Here is a 23911-nt window from a genome sequence, read left to right as displayed (position 1 = left end):
GTTGATGCTGGGAGGGTTTTGTGTCCCCTCCAAAAACTGAAACCAGTTAGCCCCTCCTGTCCCAGCGTCACTCACTGCCTGCCAATTGAATTGGGGCGCTCGAGAATCTGCCTCCGCCCTTGCTATGCTTGTCTGCTGCTTCTAGCTTCACAACAACAAAATAATAATAATAATAATAATAATAATAATAATAATAATAATAATAATAATAATAATAATAATAATAATAATAATAGACAAATTCAGAGACCCTGCTGCATTTTTGCATCACCTTGGGGAAGGGATTCATTGCAGCCCCCCGGGAGTGCTGAGGAGGTGGTGGCACCTCGTGCAAAGGATGTAGTCTGTCCCCTCAGTTGATGCTGGGGGGGGTGTTGTGTCCACTCCAAAAACTGCTGCTTGCTGTGTTTTGGGTTAGTTGTAGCTTACAGCAGAGCTGGAAGTTGCAATTTATTGGAAATGATCAAAGTCCTTCTTCCCATGTGGCAGAATCAATAATACGGTTTGGAAGAGTATTATTATAAATACATTATAATAATAACAATATTTTTATTTATATAACATAATGAATATATCTATAATACTCTAGGTATATAATAATACTATCTGTATATTAGATTTTATATAATTATTATATATTATAAATTATAATGCATAATATATAATAGATAAAATGTATGAAGTATATACAACATCTATTATATATTATATTATATATATTATATATTTATACATTTGCATATATAAAATATATAAATAGATATTATATTTGGAGGATTTTTTGGGGGGGAGGTTGATATTCACATGCTAGCCCCTTTCATTTGGAGTACAGGCTTTTTATCTTTGATCATGGGCTGTCAGCATCTCTTTGGTAGAATACTGTCTTTAGGGAGAGAAAAAAAATAAAGCTCTATTCCCAGAGATAATTTTAAAGATAGATAATTAAAACCTTTACGTTTAAACAACTCATCTTTAAGAAAGTATCCCATAAGTTAACATAGTCCATAAAGACAACTGTAAAAAAAGCTTATAAAAAATAGAAGAAATTTTACAATTACAAATTTCCCCAGGCAGCTACTATTCATAAAAAGAAACACAAAAAAACTATTTTCTTATAGAAAAGTATCCATAACATTAACAAAAAAGGCTTGTCTTTCTAAGTAAACTAAAGAAAGATAATTCTAAAAGTAGTAAACTAACTAAAATTTTAGGATTTGTTTCTTTACATTATCAGTGAGAACGAAAAGGTGACAGAAAGGTGAGAAGTGTCCTAAAAGTTTTGTTCTAATTTTTATTACTTTTTCTTTTAGTTACTATTAAGGAATTTCTCTTTATACCCTTTGAAAGTTTTAAGTCTGCTTTACCTTTTCCCTAGTCCTACCTCACAACAATAAATAAGAGAGTACATCCTAGTGAATGCACTGGTGATTGGCCAGCACTAAACCCACCACACTCATTAGTACATTAACCCCCAAAAAAATCTCAAATTAACAAACCAAACCTGCTACAAACACCTGTAATATTCTCCTATATTTGACAGCAGTGCCCTGACAGCATGTTGCTGGAACTGAGGGCAATTAAATAGCAAGAGCAGAGAAGCAAAAGGAAGGAGGGGAGCTTGTGTGGGAGGCCCCTGTTGTTGGAAATGCCACTGGCAGGCTGGTTGTGCACTGCCAGCTCACCTCTTGCTCTAGAAATACCCAGGGCTGAAGGTGACTTGAGCAGCTGATTTTCAAAAAAACATCAGAATGGATTTTTAAATATATTTTTAATATATGAAAGATATTTCGAAGCAAAGCTCTGTCATCAGGTTTTACTGCACTCTCTCTTGCCTGCTGTGTGATGGCAGCATCCCTGCATATTTTATCCCATGTGTATCTTACCATATCTCTGTTAGCATCTCTACATAATTTTATTGCATTGGAGTTCCTTGGCTGACCCTTCCTATCAAGAGATGTGCAGGGGAGATTTGGTATTACAAATGGAATTTTTAGATAGAAGGATTCCTACATTGTCTGTCTTGCCGCCCCTCTTTGCGTTTTCTTCATACTCTTCTTTTTACCTGACTTCTTCTGGTTTCCAAAACCCTGTTTGAATGAGTGTTTTCCCTTCTTTTTTATTGCTGTGCCTGTGGGAGTGGGGCTCTCTAACCGCACCACTGCAACTTAGCTGTATTGTTCTTATTTCTAGAAGGAAATAGAAATTTCTAGAGCAGATTTATATAAAAGATATATTGAAGCAAAGCTCTGTCATCAGGTTTCACTGCACTCTCTCTTTGCCTGCTGTGTCATGGCAGCATCTCTACATATTTAATCCCATGTGTATCGTACCTTTTATATCATATGTAGCATCTCTACATGATTTTATTGCATTGGAGTTCCTTGGCTGACCCTTCATATCAAGAGATGTGCAGGGGAGATTTGGTTTTATAAATGGAATTTTTAGATAGAAGGATTCCTACATTCCTACACATTCCTACATTCCTACACATATATATACACACACACACATACACACACATATATGTATATATAAATATGTGTGTGTATATATGTCTATAGACACGTATATACACATGTATAAGTATATATGTGTGTGTATATATGCAATATTTCTTATACAATGTATATTTTCGTATATATGATATAATGTAATATAATGTAATATAATGTAATATGATATGATATAATGTAATATAATGTAATATAATGTAATATAACGTAATATAACATAATATAACATAATATAACATAATATAACATAATATAACATAATATAGTATAATAGAACATAATATAACATAAACACAATGTTTTATATATATATATATTTATATATATATGACAATACCAGTTATTAGGTTGCTGGCACAGGGCAAGCCAGCAAATTGCTTCACCTGTGGGAATGTTGATGAATACTTACTTGCTTCAGTGCAAGTATTCCTCATCAGGAATCAAAACACCAAAGCCAGCCGTGTCCTTTTGCCTCCCTTTTAAGACTCCCGTCTCCAAAATGTGTTAATTGTGTTTTACCATTTATTATGGTGTTACTTACTCTGTGTGTGTGGCAAAGATTTAATGCCTACAAAGACGAGAGGTGATGATGTGCTGTAGTTAAAAAAATACATACCAGGAGCAAGCAGGGTTCCTTTTCCTTCCTCAGCAGCATCTTTTTTCACCATAGTTGGTAGGAACCTTGTTCCAGGGCTACACACTGAGAATCAAATGCATCAAATACAAGGTGGTCCTTACAGAAAAATGTTTTTCTGTCTTTCCTGGCTCTGGTTTTCTCCCCTGGCAGTTGTGTTGTGAAGCTGCAATGAAGGCAAGGCATCTGTGTCATTTGTGAAGCCAGATCAAAGCTGGCTTTCATTCTGCAGCTTATCTTACCCACTCTGTGGTAAAAACCAGGTCTTGCCTCCATTAGAATTATATCCTGGCATAGCTAAAGCACAAGAACTGTCCGCAAATTTTCCTGGCATTAAAGCCAAGGGGAAAGTTGAGAGATGATTATTCTGAGCTCCTGCCTTGCTTGTCCTTCATATCCCAGTCATACAGGGCTGAGAGCACTGCTTAAAGCCCTGCTGGTTTATGTCTTTCGAGTCTAGCATCCCTTTGCCACAATTTGGGTCTTCCACCTGGGAAAAATGTTCAGCATTTTTGCCTGTCCATTTCATCCACACTCATCCTCCTTCCTTGCCTCCTCAGCCCAGCCACGGAGCTTGCTCTCCACACTCCCTTTCCCATTCTCTCCACTTCTCAGCCCTTCCAGCAACTTTGGCTAGTTAAATGCTTTTTCCCTTTGGCTGTTACATTTTCATTATTGGTTTTGTGTGGAAGTCAGCTGGGCTTATACATTGAATAACCTCTGTGGTCACTTAGTGATTGCATCCACTGGCTGAGGTAATTTATTCACTTTGTTTTGGTGTGAACATGTCCCTGGGGTCTTGTAACTGCTGTAATCACTTGACCTTAGGGACTGTTAAATGCTTTAAACACAGTTATTTTAAATTTATAATTGTTTTCATTAAAAATCTCTTCTACTAACTTAACTGATTTTGTAGTAAACACAGCATTACTGAGCTGAGGAAGAACTGAGATGTTATTCTGTGCCAAATGTATTTTTTACTGAATGTTTCAACTTGCTATTATTATCTCTGTTCATATTTTTCCCATCCATTCTCATTCAGTCATATATGTGAAATGAAATAGAAGAATATCTAATTATAGCTCTGTCTTCAGTGCAATATTTCCTTTGCTGGGTGATGGGAAGTGATTGAATAACCCATAAGAAGTGAAGAGAAAGCAGAGATAAATTCAGGCAAATAGATCTTTAATGAGTTGATATGTTTATTTTGCTCAGTTGCTGTGGGCCTGATTGTGCATATCCTTGCTTGTGTGAATAAATTGAATTCAGTTCAGAATTTTTTCTCGAATAGCCCATTTTGTACTTTTTTTCTTTAGTGTTTATATCACACCATGTTCATTTTTTGGTTCAGGTTTCTTGGTTTTTCCCCCCCTGCAAGGTTTCTGTTATAAAGAATATTACTGCACGAGCTTCCAAAATTTTGCAGTGGTCGACTTGGATAAATTCACTAGGTGATCTTACTCCTGGGTATTGTCTGTGGGGCTGAAAGTTGAATTTAGCTAGGTTTTTCCTAAATTGTTCTAGGATTTAGCAACTTGACTCTTTCATGTTTTTTGAGTCTTGCTTTTGTTCTGAATGTCTATTTCTTTAAATTTCTTTGGTATGATGACTGTAAAAACTTTGTGAATGGTTTAGTGGCCAAATACATATGGGTTTGTACTGGAGCAAATATTTCTTTACCTGTAATAGGCACTTGCCTCTAGGATAAACACTATTGCTAGACCTAAATAAAAATCAACCTTCTTTTTCTGTGTTGTAGTTCCTTGACCATGTTCCTTGAAGTGAGAAGAAAAGAATGATTATATAATTTTTATGCAGAGTTTTTCTTGTTACCTCTGCATATGTGGATGTGGTCCTCAGCAAAGTATTGTCAATTACTTTAATGTTGATTTTTGTGTGACTATTAGTAATTGAAAATAGCAGCATCACCTTGGAATTGCTGGTTGTAACGTGGAATAGGTGCCAAAATGTAAATGTGGTGTTGCTCTCAGAACTGTGGACAGACACTTGGTTCCAGTCTACAGTTAAATTTATGCATTAGTTCTGTGGAAATTTGAAATTATACTCAAAACTGTTAAGCCAGACACCGGCCAGAATGTGTTTGATATTGAAGATAGCATAATTCAATTTGAAAAAAAAAAAAAAATTAAAAAATGAACTGTACCAGAATAGTATAATAGTAAGATCAAGCTCTTTTCTTATCACTGTTTAAAAATGCAGGGTCACATTCCACTTTTATCCTTTCTCAATCTCTCTGGTCTGGCTTAGTTATCTGGCTTCATCTCCTCTCCGGGCACGGCTCATTCAGGGTTTAGAGTGAGTGTGTTCCTTTTACTAATGTACACTGAGGACAGCTCCAGTGTGATCAAGTGTTTGTTCCTGAGGGCTTTTGCTCCCTGGAAGTATATTTCTGATCAGTTTGGCGTCTGGCATCGCACTATTTCATATAAAAAAACCAACCAGTAAGTTCTAAATTTCTCCAGATTCAGAGAGGTATTAGCTCAAAGTATTCTGGGGTAATTTAGAACCAGAAGGAAGCCTGTGAATATTTTAAAGTTAAATTATGGCAATAAAAACAAATCCCTTCCTTTTTTATAAATTGATTTATTTCTGATTTGTGTTTTTACCATCTGGAGCATATTTTGAACTCTATATTGCTCTGCTTGTTACAGCTAGAATGAATAATTGACTAAACATAAAATACCATTTTGATGAACAAAACTCTGAGCACTTGAAAAAAAAAATTGCATTCATTGCAAGTGAAAGAAAATGCTGAGGTGGCTTTAATCCTGTAAGTATGTGTGAGTTTGGCACAGCTGTTCTGGGAGAGAGGGAAGCAACTCCCTGGAAAATCTGTTAATCCAGTTTTGGAAACAACTCTGTCTTCCATGATGGGCCTGGTGAGAAGCTTCAGACGCTGGGGTGGGGTGGAGATATTTTATTTACAGGTTGAGTTGGTGCTGAGGATTTGTGGGTTTTTTAGTGATTTAGGAGTTCTATGGGTTATGTATCTCACTCTGTCCTTGCCATTAAGTTTTAGAAACTTCTTCCTATTTTATTTAGGGTTTATTGCTACATTACTGATTAAGAATATTTCCTTTGCTTTTGTTCTAACTCAAACTGTGTTTAATGTCATGTTTAAATTCCCATTTGTACTTAGTTTTCAATTCCCATATGGCTTGCCTGAACTAATAATCTCTGCTCAGCTTTTATTAGCATATACCTTTTTATGATCTATTATTAATTTTAATCTTTGTTTTCTCTTCTCAAAATAATACAAAAATACAATTACAAAAATAGTTTGAATCTTTCATTTTATTATATTTATAAAGTAGTGGGAAAACACAGCAATATTGATTTTTGGAAATAGGCTGAATAATTTTTCTTGATGTAGCAAGCTCTAGTGCAGTGTGAAAACAAAGGTAGGAGAAAGTGCAAAATTCTCCTTTTGTGCCAGGGTTATAGCTGCTTCTTTATATTTATCCTCTGCTCTGGGTCAGATGTGAGATGCTTTGTGGCAAACAGAACCCCAGAAGTACAACTTAGAAGGTAAAATAGAAGCCATTGGATAAAATGAATGTTGAGGTAGTAAAATTCCCACTGACTGAAATGGAATTTATGCCTGAGAAGCAGTGTAGGATCATTCATATCTGATCAGTTCTTTCTTGTTCTGCTCTTGTTATTCTTGTCAATTCTTCATAAAAAGATTTCACAAAAAATCCATTTTTGCTATCTCCTAATGGTGTCTAGAGAAATGGAGGGGTTTAAAACTGTGTTTGCTGCTAAAGTGTAAAATTCTCTTTACGAATTGCCACGGTCAGTCAAAGCAAATATAAAGGTGTTATTTGACAGCCTTTAGAAAACTTGGCTCAGGTAAAATGTGCTCTCAAAGAGAATAATGTTCTGCAGTGAGTGGCTCTTGATAAGTTTAAACTAATATATTCATTTGGTAATTTTCAATGAAAGGAAGGAGCCAGCGAGCGCTGCAAAGTACTGTACAATTCTTGAATGGATTTTCAATCACAATAATTGCTTGGTCATTTCTTGGATCTGCTTCCCTGGGCTGCTAATGTTTTCTTAGAAGGGGGGAAGGGATGATCAGGTTTCTTAGAACAAGCTATAACCAAATCAAATGTATGAAAAAACCCCAAATAATTCTTCCTTTCCCGCAAATCCACTTTGAAACAGAAAAGAGATTTATGGTTGTTGTATTCAGCAGGCATGGGACAACCAGCGCCCCTCAAATAGAAACTTTTTCATCAGGTTCTTCCCCCAGTGCTGCTGCCACAGCCACATAATGAAATGAGAGTGATTCAGTGGAGAGCAGCCGAGGGATGGATTCTTTGTACACCATCAGTTAATTCCTTCACTTGCAAATTTAATGTTGCATCAAGAATACGAAGTGCAAAAGTACTTCTCCCCTACATTTTCGCACCATGCACGCCATATTAACAATAGCTAATTAAAGTGAGCCCTTCTGTTAGCAGAGCATCACAGTGCAGGCTGGGAAGAACAATGGTTTAGGGGTGGAGGAGCTGCTTTGAGCAGAGAGGGGTTGGGGCTGGGGAGAAAGCACTGCGGATTTTACTATAATGTGAAGTGTTCAAAGAAATTTTATTTCATCATAAAGATTAGCAGGCTGTGTAATTCAATTTAAAGCTGGTTGGCGGTGTTCTGTCTATTACAAAGCCTTCTTCTTTTTCTTTTTTTTTTTTTATTGCCACTATTTTTTTTATGTTGTATGTGACTACAAAACCTCGCAGACAGCAGGAATGATCTGAGGGGTTTTGTGTTTCCCACTTGCCTTCCTCTTTTCCGTTCTGTGTGCTAGGAAATATGTGAGATTACCTTAAACTGAGCTACAAAACAGTCCATCGGTGAAACACCATCCTGGATTTTTTTTGGCTTGTGTAAAATAATTATTTTTGTGGCCCAACAGGCACTGAAAGTGAAGACCTGTTAAAAATGTTCGATCGAGAGGATGGAATTGAGCTTAAAACTCGAATGTTAGCATTTATTCACACTGGTTGTGGACATTACTGCGCTGTAGAAAAGCAACATGCAGCAATTTATAGTAATGCAAGACTGGCAGACCTTTCTCTTACAGTAATTGCCTATACTAGGGGGTTAATAAATGTTCCAAGAATTACTGACTTCTTTTTTTTTCTTGAAGAAAAACAGAGAGCTGCTTATTGCTGGCTAAAACCAGCCTGCGTAGCTTGCTCGTTAACCCTCTTGTTGCGGGGGGCTGAGCGTTTGAGCTTGGGCAATTCCTGCATGGGAAGGATGTGTCTTGGCACACAGGGGCTGAGAAGGAAAGTCCTGTCTCCCACCCACCCCTGTCAGGTCTGCTAGGAGACTTTCAAACATCAATTGCCCGTGTTTAGGGAGTGGATTGGTTTTGGAGGGTGGGCGTTATGTTTGTGGGCACCGACCGCTGGTAAGGAGAGAAAGGAGAACCATTTTTCCCAGAGCCAAAGGAACTTTTGTATTCCTTGTCCTGCTCTGTGCTGGGCATGGCAGGGAATGATGGCACCTGCTCTCTAGGGTGGCTCCAAGGCCCACAGGAAGCACCTTCACCCCTGGGAGTGATGCCTTGAGAAGGCTGAGGTAGAACAGAGGCTGGACAGAGCTGAATAAATTAGGGATTTATTAAAAGGCCTTCAAGGGATACACCTTGGGCAGTACAAGAGCCTGGCCAGGGCTGCACCCAAGATGGACTCCAAGTCACAAGTTTTCACACTCTTTATAAGTTTTGGTCCATTTACATACTGGGGTGAATTGTCCAGTTACGGCTTCAGGTTATGAAGTCCCATCGTCCCAGTTTTGCTGCTGTTTTACTCTTTTTGGGCCTGAAGCTGCAGTGGTGTCCTTGGGCTGGAAAATGATTGTTTTGTCTAACTAGGTTGTGAAGAGAACTTGCTAACACTTGATATGAAGTTCAGAGTTACATACTAAAGCAGAACAAAATCTGGAAAATATGAAATCTAAAGCTGAAGGCATCAGTGCTAATGATGCTTTGAGAAGGCTGCCCTGGAGCAGAGGCTGGGCAGAGCTAAAGAATAAAGCAGGGATTTATTGCCAGGATCTCCTCCATGGACCCACCTTGGGCAGCACCAGAGCCCAGCCAGGGCTGCACCCAAGATGAACCAAAATGGCCCCAAAATGCACGAGCGCTCCCGGGCTCTCTCCCTGGGATCAGTTCTGCTCCATTTGCACCTTGCAGTTCATTGTCCCATCCCAGCTTTAGCCCAGGCAGTCCCACCCTGCTTGTTTTTCTCTCTGCAGCCCACGGGGTTTGTGCTCTGGGGCTGACATTGGCATCATTTGTCCTTGGTGCCCAGCTGGAGCAGGAATTGTTTTGTCTCCCTGCTCTGTGCACAGAGCTCACCATCCCCTCGTGTGGAGCTCAGACCCACACACCAAAGCAGCACAGAATGTGAAAAGATATGGAATTTTTCACACAAGGCATCAGGAGGACTCTCAGTGCTCCTCAGCCAGTGACACCAGGCTGGGCTCAGCCCTGGCTCACGGGAGGGCTGGATTGTGGTGGCCCTGCCACAGCTTTGGGAATGTTTGGGATGTTTCTCAGGACTTGTGGTCACTCTGAGGCTCAGGTCAAGTCAGTGCCTCACTTCACTGGGCTGTGCTGGTCTCTTTGCTTGTCCTGCACCCCAGCTGGGAGGGGACAGTCACCAAACCCTCTCTGGCCACTGATGGTGCCTTTGGTGGAGCAGGAACAAAGCAGCACACCAGGGAACAGCAGTGAGGAGAGAGGCTGTAGAAAGCCAACACGGGGAGAACAAAATAACATCAAACTGGGGGTGGGGTGGAGACTACAAAGAAGAGGCAGACAGATGAGAGCACAGGGACATAAGGTACTGGACCTGCTATTTTTCACTTGCTTTTTCCAGAGCTTCATCTCTTCTCGAGTTAATAAAATTAGGATATGAGAGCTCAGGAACACTCTGTACTTTGAATTTCCTGTAATTTTTGGTAAGTGAACCATAAAGACCTCAGAATTATGTGCATCTTTTCTAATGAACCAGAAGCTTTCACATCACAGGGCAGGCTGGGTATCAGAGTGCAGTAGCTCCTTTTCTCTTGAATGTTGCCATTGCATTTTTTTTTTTGGTGTAACCAGCCGACAGAAAGGGTTCTAAGTTTAAAACAGAGCTGCAAATGATAAAGAGTTACCCACATGTCCTTACTTTTCCCTGAGCTGATCTCCCCCATATGTCACTCTGAGGGCTCCCTGCTCCCTCAGCAGCACTTGGCATTTCCCTTCAGTACTGAGAGATGAGCAGAGAGGCTGCAAGGCAGGCAGGGATTTGCTGCAGCTTTGTGCAGGAGGTGCCTCCTGAGCGTGGCAGGGAAGGATTTTGCTCCTTCTCCTCTCCTCTGTCCCAAGTGTCAGTGGTTGCTGGGAATAGAATGATGCTGTAGCCAGGCTTGTGGTGCTGAGAGTAAAGGTCCTGCACTGCTGTACCCTCTCAAAGCCCATGAGGCTGGTGAGGGGCTTGGAACACCAGCCCTGTGAGGGAGCTGGGGGGAAAAGGAGACTCAGAGGTGACCTTATCACTCTCTACAGCTCCTGAAAGGTGGCTGTGCTCAGGTGGGGCTGGGCTCTTTCTCCAGGAACAGACAGAACCAGAGCACACAGCCTTGAGCTGTGCCAAGGGAAATATAGGTTGGATATTAGGAAGTTTTTCACAGAAAGGGTGACAAAATTCTGGAATGGCTGCCCAGGGAGGTGGTGGAGTCCCCATCCCTGGGTGTGTTTAACAAAGCCTGGATGTGGACCTGGGTGCCAGGGTTTGGCTGAGGTGATGGGGCTGGGTTGGATTTGATGATCTTGAAGGTCTCTTCCAACCCTGTGATTCTGTGAATTCTGTAACCCACACTGTACAGAAAGCCACTCTCCATTTGCTGTAAATGACAATCCAGTGCCATTAGCTGGAGGGGGAAGGGCAGGAGGGCATGCCCTGCTGTGCTGGGCACCCAGGCTGCTCAGGGACAGGGGGAGGAAGCAGACACCTCTGCTCTGGGGGTGGAAGGGGTCTGGCACTGCAGTGAGTACCAGAGTGTGTCCAGCCAGAGGGGAAGCAATACAGCTATTCATAAACAACTGCTTCCCTGAGACCAGCTGTGAAAACAGTGATGCTTGCCTGCGAGGTGAGAGGGCAAAACCTGGGCAGAAAGGAGAATAAATAAGGAATAAATTGTTACCTTTGCCTTCAGTGACTGGAATAGCTGCTCTCTGGATGCTTTGTGCTAATGACCGGCTCTGATTAACTGTAGCTGTCGTGTTACTCAGCAGAACTTTGCCTGCATATCATGGCTTTTTACAGCAGGTTTCTCATCCCATTTTTTTGTTTTAAAGGCTAGGAAAGATGGCTAAAATGGGTGAGTCAAGAGAGATCCTACTCTGCAGAAAGCACACCAGATGAAAAAGTGCATGCTCCAACAGTTAACCATAGCATTTAATTGCAGAGAAGTATTTATTGGTGGACCAGAATTGCCAGTGTCCTCCTCTGCACTAGGGTACAGCTGCTGCATCATACAGATTTTCAAGCACCTTGTGAAAATGTTGCTTGAACGTTTTCAAATTCACAACAATAAGTGCCATAAATCTCACACGTTCATTTTAAAAATGTTTTCCTCCTAGGTTAGAGGCTTACAACTATCCTAATTGAAGAGCAGAGATGGCAGCAGCAGATCTTTCCTTTGCCTGTAACAGGGGCAGGAAAGATCAAGAGTTTCACCTGAATTCTGTCACAAATAAAAGCATGCAAAGTCTCTGTTGCAGAATGGGGTTTACATTGCATACGCTTGTTTTTCATAATTTCTGTTCTGTCCTACCTTTGGAAGGAGAATTAGGAGGTATTTCAGTTGTCTGCAATGAAATTCAAAGATCTGGATTCTTAAAAAAAAAATTTCAGCGTGAATTTGTTCGCTCTGCTGCGAGGTCCTGGGATGCTGCAGCACAAATTACAGCCAATAAACTGGAAATTGAAATTCTGCAAAGCCAGTAGGAAAGAGGAGGTGGCAAGAAACAGGAGCAGGGGTGAGACAGAGAGCTGAGAAATCCCTGGTGCCAATGTCCACAGTTACCACTGCAAACCTTTATCAGGCTTCAAACTTCCTTCTCACTCTTTTTAGTGCTTGTGCTTAAACTCACAAGGAAGGGATCTGTGCCCTCCTGCTCAGGGAATTCTGCATGGCCAGGAAGAAAACCTGCCCAAGAGGGATTCAGCTCCTTGCAGGAACGTGACACAGCCAGAGTGAATTGGTTGTCTCTCTCATTAGCTAAGGAGCCTCTCTGTGAGCTGGATTCCTCAAAAGGAATTTCCTTAGGGGGCCCAGGAGATTCCTGGCATCCAAGTTCATCTTGGAAGACTGTAATGGAATGTTTAGCTTTCTTTGGAAGAATCAATTTAAACAGGGGGTTCAGAAGATAGTGCTGGAGGTTCCTAAAGCCCAGCCTGGATATCTGAGCTGTAATTTCTGTAATTTCTCTGTGCACCTTCTCTTTGTGTTCTGTCCTCCACAAACAGCTCAGAAAAGGCCCGTGGAGGTGCTTCTGGAACACACATATATATCCCTGCTGGATATTGCACTCCAGAAGTGGAGTTTAGGCTCAAGCTTTTGCTTTCTGCCCTTCCAACTTAGAAAAGGAAGGAACAATTAGAAAAGGAAGGAGCAACAGGAAGAAACAGTTCCAAACGGGCATCAGTATTGCCACGTGAAAATATGTTTAAAATTACCTTGGAATATCAAACTTGCTTGTTATTCTTCAGTGTTTACAAATAAAAGCACAGGCCTTGGTCACAGGGTAAAATCTCAAGAGCAGCTAATTGCCTTAGCACACTGGAGAATGTTTCATTCTCAGAGTTATTAGAAAGCTCCACTCCTGCTTTTAGGCAGTAGTTCCTGCTTTTAAATCCTCTGGGATATTAAAAAAAAATATTTTATCTTATTTCTTATCTTTAAGTTTATTTTCCTTCTGATTATTCTTGCTATCCCTGCTTTTATCTTTCCTCTTATCACTATGGATATTTATACACATAACACTGGTACTGATAGCTGGATAATTATAAAACCCAGTAGGTTTTGTAGTTTCCCAACAATATGCTCAGAAATAATAATTTTAAAGGAAGGATTTCAGTTCCAGGTATAAGTTATGTAGGCTATAATGTATCATATATAGAAAATAGTTTTTAGAAGCTTCTTGTTTGTGCATTTTGAGATTTTTCTCTTTGTAAGAAATGCTCTGGATACCTTCCTGGGATACAGAAAAAAGGAGATATTTGAAGGGATTTTTTTTTCAGGAATACTGACCAGGCTCTGCCAGGCCAGAAGACAGAGGAAGGTGATTTCCTACTGCTTGGTGCATTTGTAAGTCCTAGAGACTTTCTTCTAAAAATGACAAAACAAATGATGGGGAACTAGCTCAAGGACTTTGGAAACAGAAACATGTTTTGGAGATCGTGTGTTTCCCTGGCTGGTGCAGTTATTTGTTCATATTTAGATAGGTGGGCAGGTACTGGGAGGATCCTGATGGGGGGATGGTGTTGGTCAGTCCTGTGGGCAGAAAGGGAATTTCTGCTGCTTGTTTCAAGGTCTCTGTCAGGAAGATAGAAGAATTTGGGGCAGAATCTAGATCTGGGTCCTGCACTCATAATTCTCATTTCCTTCACTAAGTAGTGAAGAAATGATACCAAACCTTGTTTCTCTTTTAAATAAACTTTTTCTGGAAATTCTCGTCCTTTTAGCTTTCCCTGGCCTTTGCAGTGTGAAAATCCATGTAACCCATTAAAATACCAAGACATTGTCTGTGATAATTATGATTAGCTTAATTACTTTCTGTATAATTGTTTCTCAAGATGACCTCCTTTTTGGTGGCTTTATTCATTTATTTTAGGGGGGAAAAAAAAAGACTTAATTGGAATTGTAGATGACAGAGATAAAGGGGATGTTCTGGGAAATAGGTCCAGATTTGTTTGTGTCAGGCAGTGGAAGTTGGTTTTTATATTCTGAAGATTCATGGAGAAAAATAATTTAAATTGATACAGTACGTGTGTGCACAAGTTAATATCAACAACCAATATATTATTTCAAAATCTGGTGAATTTCTTCATGGAGGATTAGGTTATATAGTGTGGTGGGCTCTGAAAGGAAAATAGAATTGTGTATTGATGCCTTTAGAAATATTATTTGAGGGCAATAAAATGTTCTCTGGAATTCCCTCCTGAGTGGAGAAAATGGAGTTTGTTTGCAGTAATTGCATTTTCTAGCATTTTCTTTTGTGCTTTCCAATATGAGTTAAGCCAATTGGAACCTGTGATTTTGTTTTGCTTATTGGCAAAAGCACCATGTAAATTGATCCGTGATGCATTTATGGAGAATGCTTTGAAAGTTTTGAGAGAGAGATGCCTTTCTCTTATTAGATTTAGACAGTATTAGGGCTCATTTCTATGCTTTAGCCTAATGCAATAGTAACCAAAAATGTTTCTTTTCAATTAAGTCTAAATTAAGTCCAAGAAGGACATTTCTCCTTAGCCCTACTGACACTGTGAAGGCAGAGCTTAAGTTCCAGCCTTAGTGTTTGGAGTTCAAGGTCACAGGCATTTGAAACCACACGAGGTGCTGACACTGGTCTAGAATTGATCAGCCCTGCCACATGAAGCTCTCGACTGCAGGAGAAAAATCCAAAGTTCTGTTGGACAAAACAGGATTTATTTCTCTGTGTGCACACACAGACCCCGAACTGCAGGGGCTTGATGCAGGTGGCTCTGTCCCTGTAAATACAGGGTAAATTCTGTTTAGCACCCTTCAACTCTGCCAGACCAAAGGTGTCCTGGCCTGAAGACCTCTGGTGGTTTCCCTTCAAGGATCCCTTGGAAGGGGCACATGGCAGCAGCACAGACCTGGGAGTCCTTCAGGTAACAATTTGCTGCGGCAGAGAGGAGAGGAGCAGAAACTCCCACTTGTGAAAATTAGAAGGGACAGACAAGGCCATTGCGATTTCCAGGTAGGGTGGTGTCTCAGAATTTGCCAGATTTAAAGAGAAATTTCACAGCTGCCAGCTCCTTTGATTTTAAGTTACGTGATTTTTTTTTTCCCCCCTCTTGAAAGCTCTATCTTTTAGGTTGCATAATTAAAAGCCTGAAAAGAGAGCCTTTCCAGGGACTAGCAAGCAATCTGCTGCTTGTGTTTCAGATTTCATAATTTTAAAGTCAATTTGGGGGGACTTTTTACACCTAAAGTTGGCAGTGCTGTGAGCTGCAAAATCTGGAGGTTGGTTTTTTTTTCCTTCTTTTTTCCTTTTGCTTTTGAGGTTAGGCTGAACAAACCCTTCAGATTCTGTTTCGAAACAAAGAAACGTCACGTATTAACTGTTCAAACGTCAGTGAAGATTTCCATGTTTCAATAACAGCAGCCCAGTGAAGTTCAAAACAAGCTGGAGATCAAAAAACAGGACGAGTTGTGTCAGAACAACGCGAAGGAAGCCGCGGAACGCTGAAGGGAAACAAAAGCTTGTCGCTTACCTAGCGCTGCATTCCTCGTCTCGGCAGACAGGAGGGAGATATTAATCACAAACAGTTACATTAGAATAATGTTATGGTTGAGACATAAAAACATCAAAGCAAGGAATGGTGACCGGTGCGAAAGCGTGGCTGGATCAGACCTGCGGCCGAGCGGGTTCCGCAGCGCACATGGGGATGTTTTGGCCTTGTGCTGTGCAAAATTCACTAGGTTGTCTTGTGGAGGAGAGAGGATGAGTGGAAACTTGGTGTTAGGCACCGGTGATGGTGCACCATCAGAGCTGTGTGCGGTGCCCGCACGGGTGGAGCAGCGCCTCCACATCCACCCAGCGCTTCCTTGCTTTCATGGGTTTATGGCTCAACCCCGGCATTATTGTAACGTAGTTTTTTGTGTTTAATGTTCCTTAGACTTGGTTTTCCATTGCCAGCATGGAGGAAATCCTAATGCATGAGTTTGAGAGGAGAAGGCAGCAGACTCTGAACCTGCTGTGTGGCTCGATCCGCAAGCGTGAGTATTAACGCTGGAGCTGTCAGGCCCTGTGGAAATTAATGAAGCCTGACGGCTACAGAGGGAAAGGTCACAGGCAGAGCTTGCACTCACCTAACATTTCTGTTTTGTTGTGTCTAACAGTGCTCTCAACAAAGGGGAGCTTTAATGTACAAGCGTTGGATTTATCGCAGGGATTCCAGGGTCTCAGCCTTTGCTTCTCCCTGCGCTGCCCTGCGATGTTTTCTTTGCATAAAGGCAAAACAGTGACGTGTTCGTTCATCCTCTCTTCTTGCTGCTGTGTGTGTTTTGCCTTTATTTATCTTTCTTGCCCGTGTGTGTTTTGCCTTTATTTTTTTTTTCTTCTCCAAAACTGGAGGGGAAAAGACAAAAAAAAAGAAAAAGAAGTGGCGTCAGAACTGACGGTGGAATGCTTTTCACTGGGAAGACTTTGAGAGATCTTGTGCTTCAGTTCTTTGTACTGTTTTAGAAGCATGCTCTGGTTTTGTGCATGTTCTGTTTCTTATTTGCTGCCTTTTTTTATTTTGCTTTTAATTGTTTCATTGTGTAGGTTTCTACAGACACAGGGAGCTAAGCTGCATAGAAATTCACGGGCTATGTTTTCGGCCAGTGCGTTGGTTGATACCAGTTTGAGCCGTTCTGTTGAGGACTTTTTTTGTGAAGGCTGACTTGACTGAACCAGCCAAAATATTTTCATAGCCAGTTGGTCAGTCTCATCTCACTTGGAAAAGGTGTTTTTCTTGCCCAGTTTTGGACCTTGGTACCTGAAGTGGGTTGTTGGTGGGATAGGCCCAGCTTATCCTGTGGAAGCTCAAGTCTGTGTAACTGTACTTATGCAGTCTAACTCACTTATTGCTGCTGAAGGAGAAATCCCAGCCTTTGAGCCATCCTGCCTTTGTTTTAAAAAGCTGGAAGGAGCCTCTGTGTGTTGGGACTGTGCTGTAAATGCTGGGAAGAGAGAGTGGCCATGGCCCTGTGACGCCAAGGGCTTTCCATGAGAAACTTCTCAGGGAGAAGTTGCAGAGCTGCTGCCCAGAGCTGGGCTCTGCTGGTTGCCCTCAGCAGCTGCAGCTGGTGGGGACTGAAGTCTGCAGGAGCAGCACAAAATCTGCTCCTTCTGTGCTCCTTCCCCATCCATATCCCTGGATATGCATGGGGCTGCTTATAGGGGAACGCTCCGTGACCAGTTTTGCACTTTTGGGGCATACACAAAATACCATCAATTCGAGATGATTCACTTGCACCCCCACATCTCTCTCTTGTGCAGTTTTCCTTCTTTTTAAGATTTATACCTCAAGGCTTCTCAGCCTGTTTCTCAGCATATGGCCAAAGGGTTTATGAGGCTATGAAACAGGCATGAAAAAAGCTCCATGTTTCATGGAAGTGTTGTGTGGTTTGAATAGTTAATGCATGCGTATGCATATTCAGAGCTTTGCATCAAAACCACTTGCATATCATTTGTGTGTAAATACAGGTTTCTACCACTCTGCAGACAGCTAGTATCACATTATTTCTTATTCCCCCACTTCCCTGTGGGGTTTGCAGGTAACAGTAGTAGAAAAATAATGTGATTTTCTATTTTTATAGGGGCTCAGCAGTTAACGTTCACTGCCAGGCACACTCCTTTTCATGTCTGGCAGCTCTGCAGAACTTGGGTTGTGTGACTAAACTGTACTCGTATGAAGCATGCTATTAAAATGAGAATGGCTGTTCAACAGATTAAGGCTTCCTAGGCTCCAAGTGCTTAAGGTGAATTTAAAGAAAGCCACTGAAACAACTCCTTAGGTAGGTTAAAAAACCCCCACAGCCCCCTGGCCCCCCAAGCTTGCCCCCTTGTCCCATGTAATAGATATCTTTAAAGTCAGTCTGTTGTTCAGCTGACACTTGCAGTGGTGTAAGTGGCTGCAGCCAGCAGTAGAAGTTCTGCCTTAGCAGCATTCAGACCCCCACTCCTTTTTTGCCACATCATTTTTCATCTTTTCCTCGTTTTTCGTTTTCATCTGGTGCACTCTGCTCGGTGCCCACCAAATCCTTGTGCTGGCAGGAAGGCGTCATGGCACAGGAGTGAAGATGAACCTCTGGGGGACAAAGGTACCTGGCACTATAGCTTGAGGGTTGACTTGTTAGACCAGTCACAGAAGCTTTCTGAGACTCCCAGATTAATGCATTTACTGTAAACAATTCGATTTTTCCAAGGCTTTCAGAGATAACCATTGTTGCCTTTGTTTGAGCAAGAGCAGTATTGACCTTTTGGCTTCCAGAAGAGAACAGCTTGTTTAATTGCAGTATTTTCTTGATCAATGATTACATTGAGCCCTTGCTTGTACTGTTGAGAGTTGTTGAGAAACATCTGAACCAAAATAATAGATATATTTTGAACATATGCACACCCCATGTGTGTGTGTGTACAGACACATAAATATGGGTTTCAAATACTCCAGTATAAGTAACTCTGCTTCAGAGACTTAATGCCCTGCTTGTTTTTGGTAGTTGTAATTTCAGCCTTTTGATCTCACCTGTTTAAGCACTGAAGTATTTTAAATAAACTCAGTTATTTTGCTGGGAGTTAATAATGGGGGTTTCTGAAGTGCTCAGCCCAGCAAACAGATCCCACTTTTTCTAGTTTGGAAAAGGATTCTTCTAATTGTCACAGTATAAATTTAGAATGGATGATGTTGCTGATGCATAATGAAAGATTTGATAGTTAGGAAATCAGACTAATAAAGACCAAATGTGGCTCACAAAGATTTAGTGAAGGAAAATGAGGAAAAGCTTTCCAACCTCTGTGTTGTGCTGTACAGGCAGAGACACAGCGATTAATCTGGTCAAGATAAAACTAAATTACCATGGAGTAGGAGATTTTTGAAGATGACTGTTTCTATTTCCATATTAAACACAAGGTCAACAGATTATAGACAAAGGGCAGGCCTGCCAAAAGAAAACAAAATATTTCACAAATTATATCAGAGAGAGTGGATGTTGTGCAATGCCATGAGGCCTTTCAAGAAGGGAAAAACAGAATGTGATGAACAAATAGCTGATCTGATTGCAGGTAATTTATTGCTGTGATTAGTGCTATATAGTCCTTTTCCTCAAGGGAGAGAGAAGAATTGAATGAGACTTTCTCTTGTTGCTGCCCTGGCTTTTGATGTGTCTTAGTCCTAAAAATACCAACAGCTGTCTTTTGCAAGAAATACCAACACCAATTGCAAGAAATTGTCTGGGATCCCCCTACAGAACTCAGGTGCTTATGTAACATGTACAGTGCTACATTTATGTGTTTTAATAATTACTGATGTCGCCATTAGTTTGCCTTTGCATGTCCTGTGTGCCTCCAGAGTAAGCCCTTCCTTATTTTAAAAATGTCAAGATAAAAAAATACTGGGCAAAAATGCTCCAGGTTTAATTGGGCATAATATCAGCAAAACCTGCTGGTTTTGAAGTCTATCAAAACAAATGAAAGTGTAAAGCTTGGACATGTATCAAGTAAGATGAAGAGTTTTCTGTGTTAATGCAGGCAAATGTTGATAACTTAGCTGAAACCTGGATTTAACTCCTCCATCCCACAATATTATCACACCTAGCTTGTTTTGGGGGATTGATGGTTATGACAAGTGTATCAAATTTCATGCTGGTGATATCTTTTATGTTTCCTGGGAGAAGGGAAAATAGCAGTTTTATCTTGTGCCCAGGAGCCACAGAGAGCAGGAATTGTAGGTACATGCCACACAGAGTTTTTAAATAAAAATGCACTGCAGAGCAGCACGTAGTAGAGATGGGCAGGGGGAGGAGAGTGGGAAAGGAGTGAGTCAAAAACTGTAGAGGAGCATTTATTGCATCTCCCCAACTTTTATTCTAATGCAGCACCACAGAGACTTATGAATATGTATTTTGTTCAGACCCGAGGTGTCTATGAAAAACATAGTCTGCTTGGTTTTTTCAAGGGATTTGTAGCTTTTTGGTTTTCCATCCAGAATTCACTAGTTTGGTAGAGATGATGTTTGCACCTATGCCTCGTGTGGTTCCTGTTTCTGTGCTGTAAATGCTGAAAAAGCAGAGGGTTCTGACTGGTTCCCCTGTAAGTCCTATTTAGGGGAAATGTTAATCTTGTACATATTACAGCTTTACTCTGAAGCTCACTTTTGAAAAGAACCCAAACCAAACAGTTTCAAAAGCTGAAAGACAAGTTTTAAACTAGCACAGCCACTTCTGTTCAGGAGCACTGTACTCACAAGAAATGTGTAGCATCTGATTCTGTCTTCCCTGGGACAGATGTTGTGAGCTGCAGACCTGGAAGACAAACCCACAGATTTCTATTTCACTTTGCTGCCTTTATGAGAAAAAACAAAGACAAAGACAAACTGCACAGAAATCCCCATAACAAACCCAACCATTTCTAAATCATTCTTAGTAATAAACACCAAAATGAAATAAGGTATGAGGCTAAGAAATCAGGCTTGTGGGGAAGGCAGGAGCGGTTAGCTTTGATGCAATCCTACGTGGGATTTTTGGCAAGTCACAGTGGGACAGATTTTGTAAGAGAGCCTAACTTCTGTGAAGACACCACAGTATGGGACTGCATTTTTAAGGGAGCTCAGCACCCAGCATGTTTATTTGGAAGATCTGGCACTGATTGCTGGTACCAAGTGCTTGAAAATCTGTTCTGAGCTCTAAAAATCTGGCTCCGTGAGCATGATCCGTGCCTCCTTCCAAACAATGGTATTAGTTCCCCTGAATTGAGGGGAGCAAACATGTGATTCCTTACTTCTGACTGATGGTAAATGATTTAATCAGATTTTCCTTTTTCCTAGTTTGTCTTATGTGGCTGAGTTACATGGTTGATTCTACTTGTGTGCTTTTTACAAGAAATGAGTATGTTGCAAATGAATTGAAGCTTTGGGGAACAGGCTAGTTCTTGAATAAATGTGGATTCTTTGCTTCTTTTTCACCAAGGTCAGGATTAAATGTGTGAGAAGGTATTTTTTGTTCAGACTCAGATGTTTATTAGTTCTTATCTATGTTACAGTCTCACAAACTGTGAGTACTGCAGCACTTCACTCTAACAAACTAAAAATGGAGCTGTATCCCCCTCTCTACAAGGCCTTTTAAGGATCAACTGTCCAATTAAGAAATGGCACCTAAATTATTGTTACTTTTAACTCAATAACCAACCATGCAATGTGGCTTTTTTTTTCCAATTACACAAACCCACCCAAGCCCATGGAGAAGAAGGTGAAAGAGAAGGACCAGCCTCCACCCTAAACCCTCCATCTTGCTTTATATATATTACTAGATTCTAAACCCTTAAACTCTACATTTTCCATCCTGTGGTATTACACCCTTCTATTCAAACTCCACACCCACAATCCCAGTTCTGTCATTCCATTCTGGAAGCCTTCTCCACTGCCTCAGGTGAAATGCAGTGTTCTCTGGGGGGTCAGTGCCTGCCAGCACAGAAACTCTGAAATTCTCAGCATCCAGGGTTCCAACAAATAAATGCCACTGGAATGCAGATGAATCCAAATAAAGCCATCATTTAAAAACCAGCAGCCCCAGCAGCCTGCTCTGGTGCTCTCAGGATGTGGCTGGCAGGCATCCTGCACTCTCTGCTCACCTGGGGACTGACCTGCATCCCAGCCTGGTGGGCACATTCGGGTGAACAACCCAGCAGTGCCGTTTCATGCCCCCTTTGGAGCCGGTTTGACTGCCAGCAGCCGTGTTGCTGAGCCCTGCAGGAGGGTCTCTGTGCTGTGCCACGGCTTTGTGTCCCAGTCTGTGCATTTTGAGAGCCTGTTCCACCGAGGGCAGGAGCAGCAGCGTCCGTGCGCTGTGCCCAGCGCGGGGATGCTCCCAGACCTCGGGTGTTCCGCTCTGTCGCTGCTGGCTGGCTGCTTGTTGTGGGAGGAAATGTGCTAATGAAGTCCTCTTTTTTGTTATTTCAGGAAACCTACCATATGAATATAAAATAGTGATTGCTGGGAATCATGAACTGACATTTGATAAGGAATTCATGGCAGACCTTGTTAAACAAGATTACTACCGCTTTCCCTCTGTGTCCAAATTGAAACCAGAGGACTTTGACAATGTTCAGTCACTCCTGACAAATAGTATTTACTTACAAGATTCAGAGGTAACAGTTAAAGGATTCCGAATATATGGTGCCCCGTGGTAAGTCTCAATTTCAACTTTCTTTGCTGTTTATTGCTTGAACCCCAGCAGGAATCATTCCTGCTGAACCTGCATGAAGCTGCTTTGTTGCATTGCCCTGCAGAACAGAATCAGACCTAGCTGTAACCATTCTGACACAGTTGCTTTTCTTTTTTTAATATATTTTTTTTTCTTTTTCTTTTTTGGATAGATAATCTCTGTTTAGCCAGTGTGTGAAATAAGACAAAAGGAACTGTAACTATTTCTGTTCTGCCTGCTGAATGCACCTAAACTGTGGAGTCAATACTGACTCTGTGCTTGTGGATGAACTGTGGTGGCATTTTGGGATGCATTAGGGAAGCTCCATTACATTCTATACTGCTGAGCTACTTATATCTGCTGTGCTAATAGATTAGTGTGGTGGCATTTAACACCCACACAGCACAAGGGCACCAGGCAGCAGGTGCTTTAAGCCTTATTTTTGAGCAGTTCTGGGCATTGTTTTCTTTTGCTTGTAAAGCTGTGATAACAGAATTTCAAACCGCTTTTGGTCTCATTCCACCCATGTGTCAAGCGTGTCACGCAGGAAAGATTGCTGCCCAGTTTTGTGCTAAGGAGATCCTGCCTTGTTTTTTCTACATGTCATTTAATTGTGATGCCTGACATCTTTCTCTGGAGCCTCGGGTAGCATTTGTTCTAAATTCTCATGCTAAGAACAGCCACGGTCCTCTCAGGCTTTACCAGAGACCTGAACTTGAGTGATGGTGATAATCACTCTGTTGCTTGGAATTCTCAATTGTCAGCAGAAGCACCGAGATGCTAATTTATGCACACCTAGAAGAAGGGCTTGTTATGAGCTTATAACTTATTTTTGATGTCAGGCTTGCTTTAAAGGTGAAAGCAGGAGAGGAGTTGAACCAGGAAATGGGACAAACCTATACAAACCTGAAATGGGACAAACCTGAAATTTTCCCCTTCAGCTCATCTTTGTTGCCCTGGCCTGCAGACCTCGGTGGTTGGTGTGGCACCACACACCTTGATGCTTGTGACAGTGCTTTCTCCTGGTCCTGTTGTGTGCATCAGTGCTGGCTGGAAAGCTGTGATCTAGCTCTGTATCTCACATTCTTGACTTGAGCTGCTAATCTTTTAATTTAAGTCATAGCCTTTAGCTACTAGTTTAAATCAGCCTGACATTGCTTGGCTAAAAAAAGAGTAATGCTCTAAATCCTTGCAATATCAGCAAATTGGGAAAGATGGTCTTAATTCAGGTTAGGAATCATCTCCTGGAGACATTTCAAAAGTAATTTTTCTGTAATAGCAGCGCAGAAGGCCTTGGGTGGTGAGGTGGGTTTGAGGCTTGCTGCAGGGTGAGGAGCTGAGGAAGAGGTGCTGCTGAGGTTGGGGGTGTGCTCAGCTGCATTTGTGTGTGTGCATCACACTTGGGGGGCCTCTCCAGTGATTAGGGAGTGCAGGCACATTCCCAAATTTATCTGGATCAGGTTTAATAAACTCAGCTTCCTGCAGCACTGCTGGAGAGACCTGGAGAGCACAGGAGGGAACT

At 41.4% G+C, this 23911-nt stretch overlaps 1 protein-coding gene across 1 annotated transcript in view; it reads left to right on the top strand.

Moving 5' to 3' along the window:
• MPPED2 (metallophosphoesterase domain containing 2) overlaps positions 1-23911 on the top strand; it is a 115136-nt gene that overhangs the window by 40524 nt on the left and 50701 nt on the right. The window contains exon 4 of the mRNA XM_084208012.1: positions 22146-22371. Coding sequence (XP_084064138.1) covers positions 22146-22371 — 226 coding nt within the window. The remainder of the gene's footprint in view (positions 1-22145; positions 22372-23911) is intronic.

This window comes from Fringilla coelebs, assembly GCF_963513975.1.
Source record: "Fringilla coelebs genome assembly, chromosome: 6".
NCBI lineage: Eukaryota > Metazoa > Chordata > Aves > Passeriformes > Fringillidae > Fringilla > Fringilla coelebs.
This window is presented reverse-complemented; position numbering and strand designations above follow the sequence as displayed.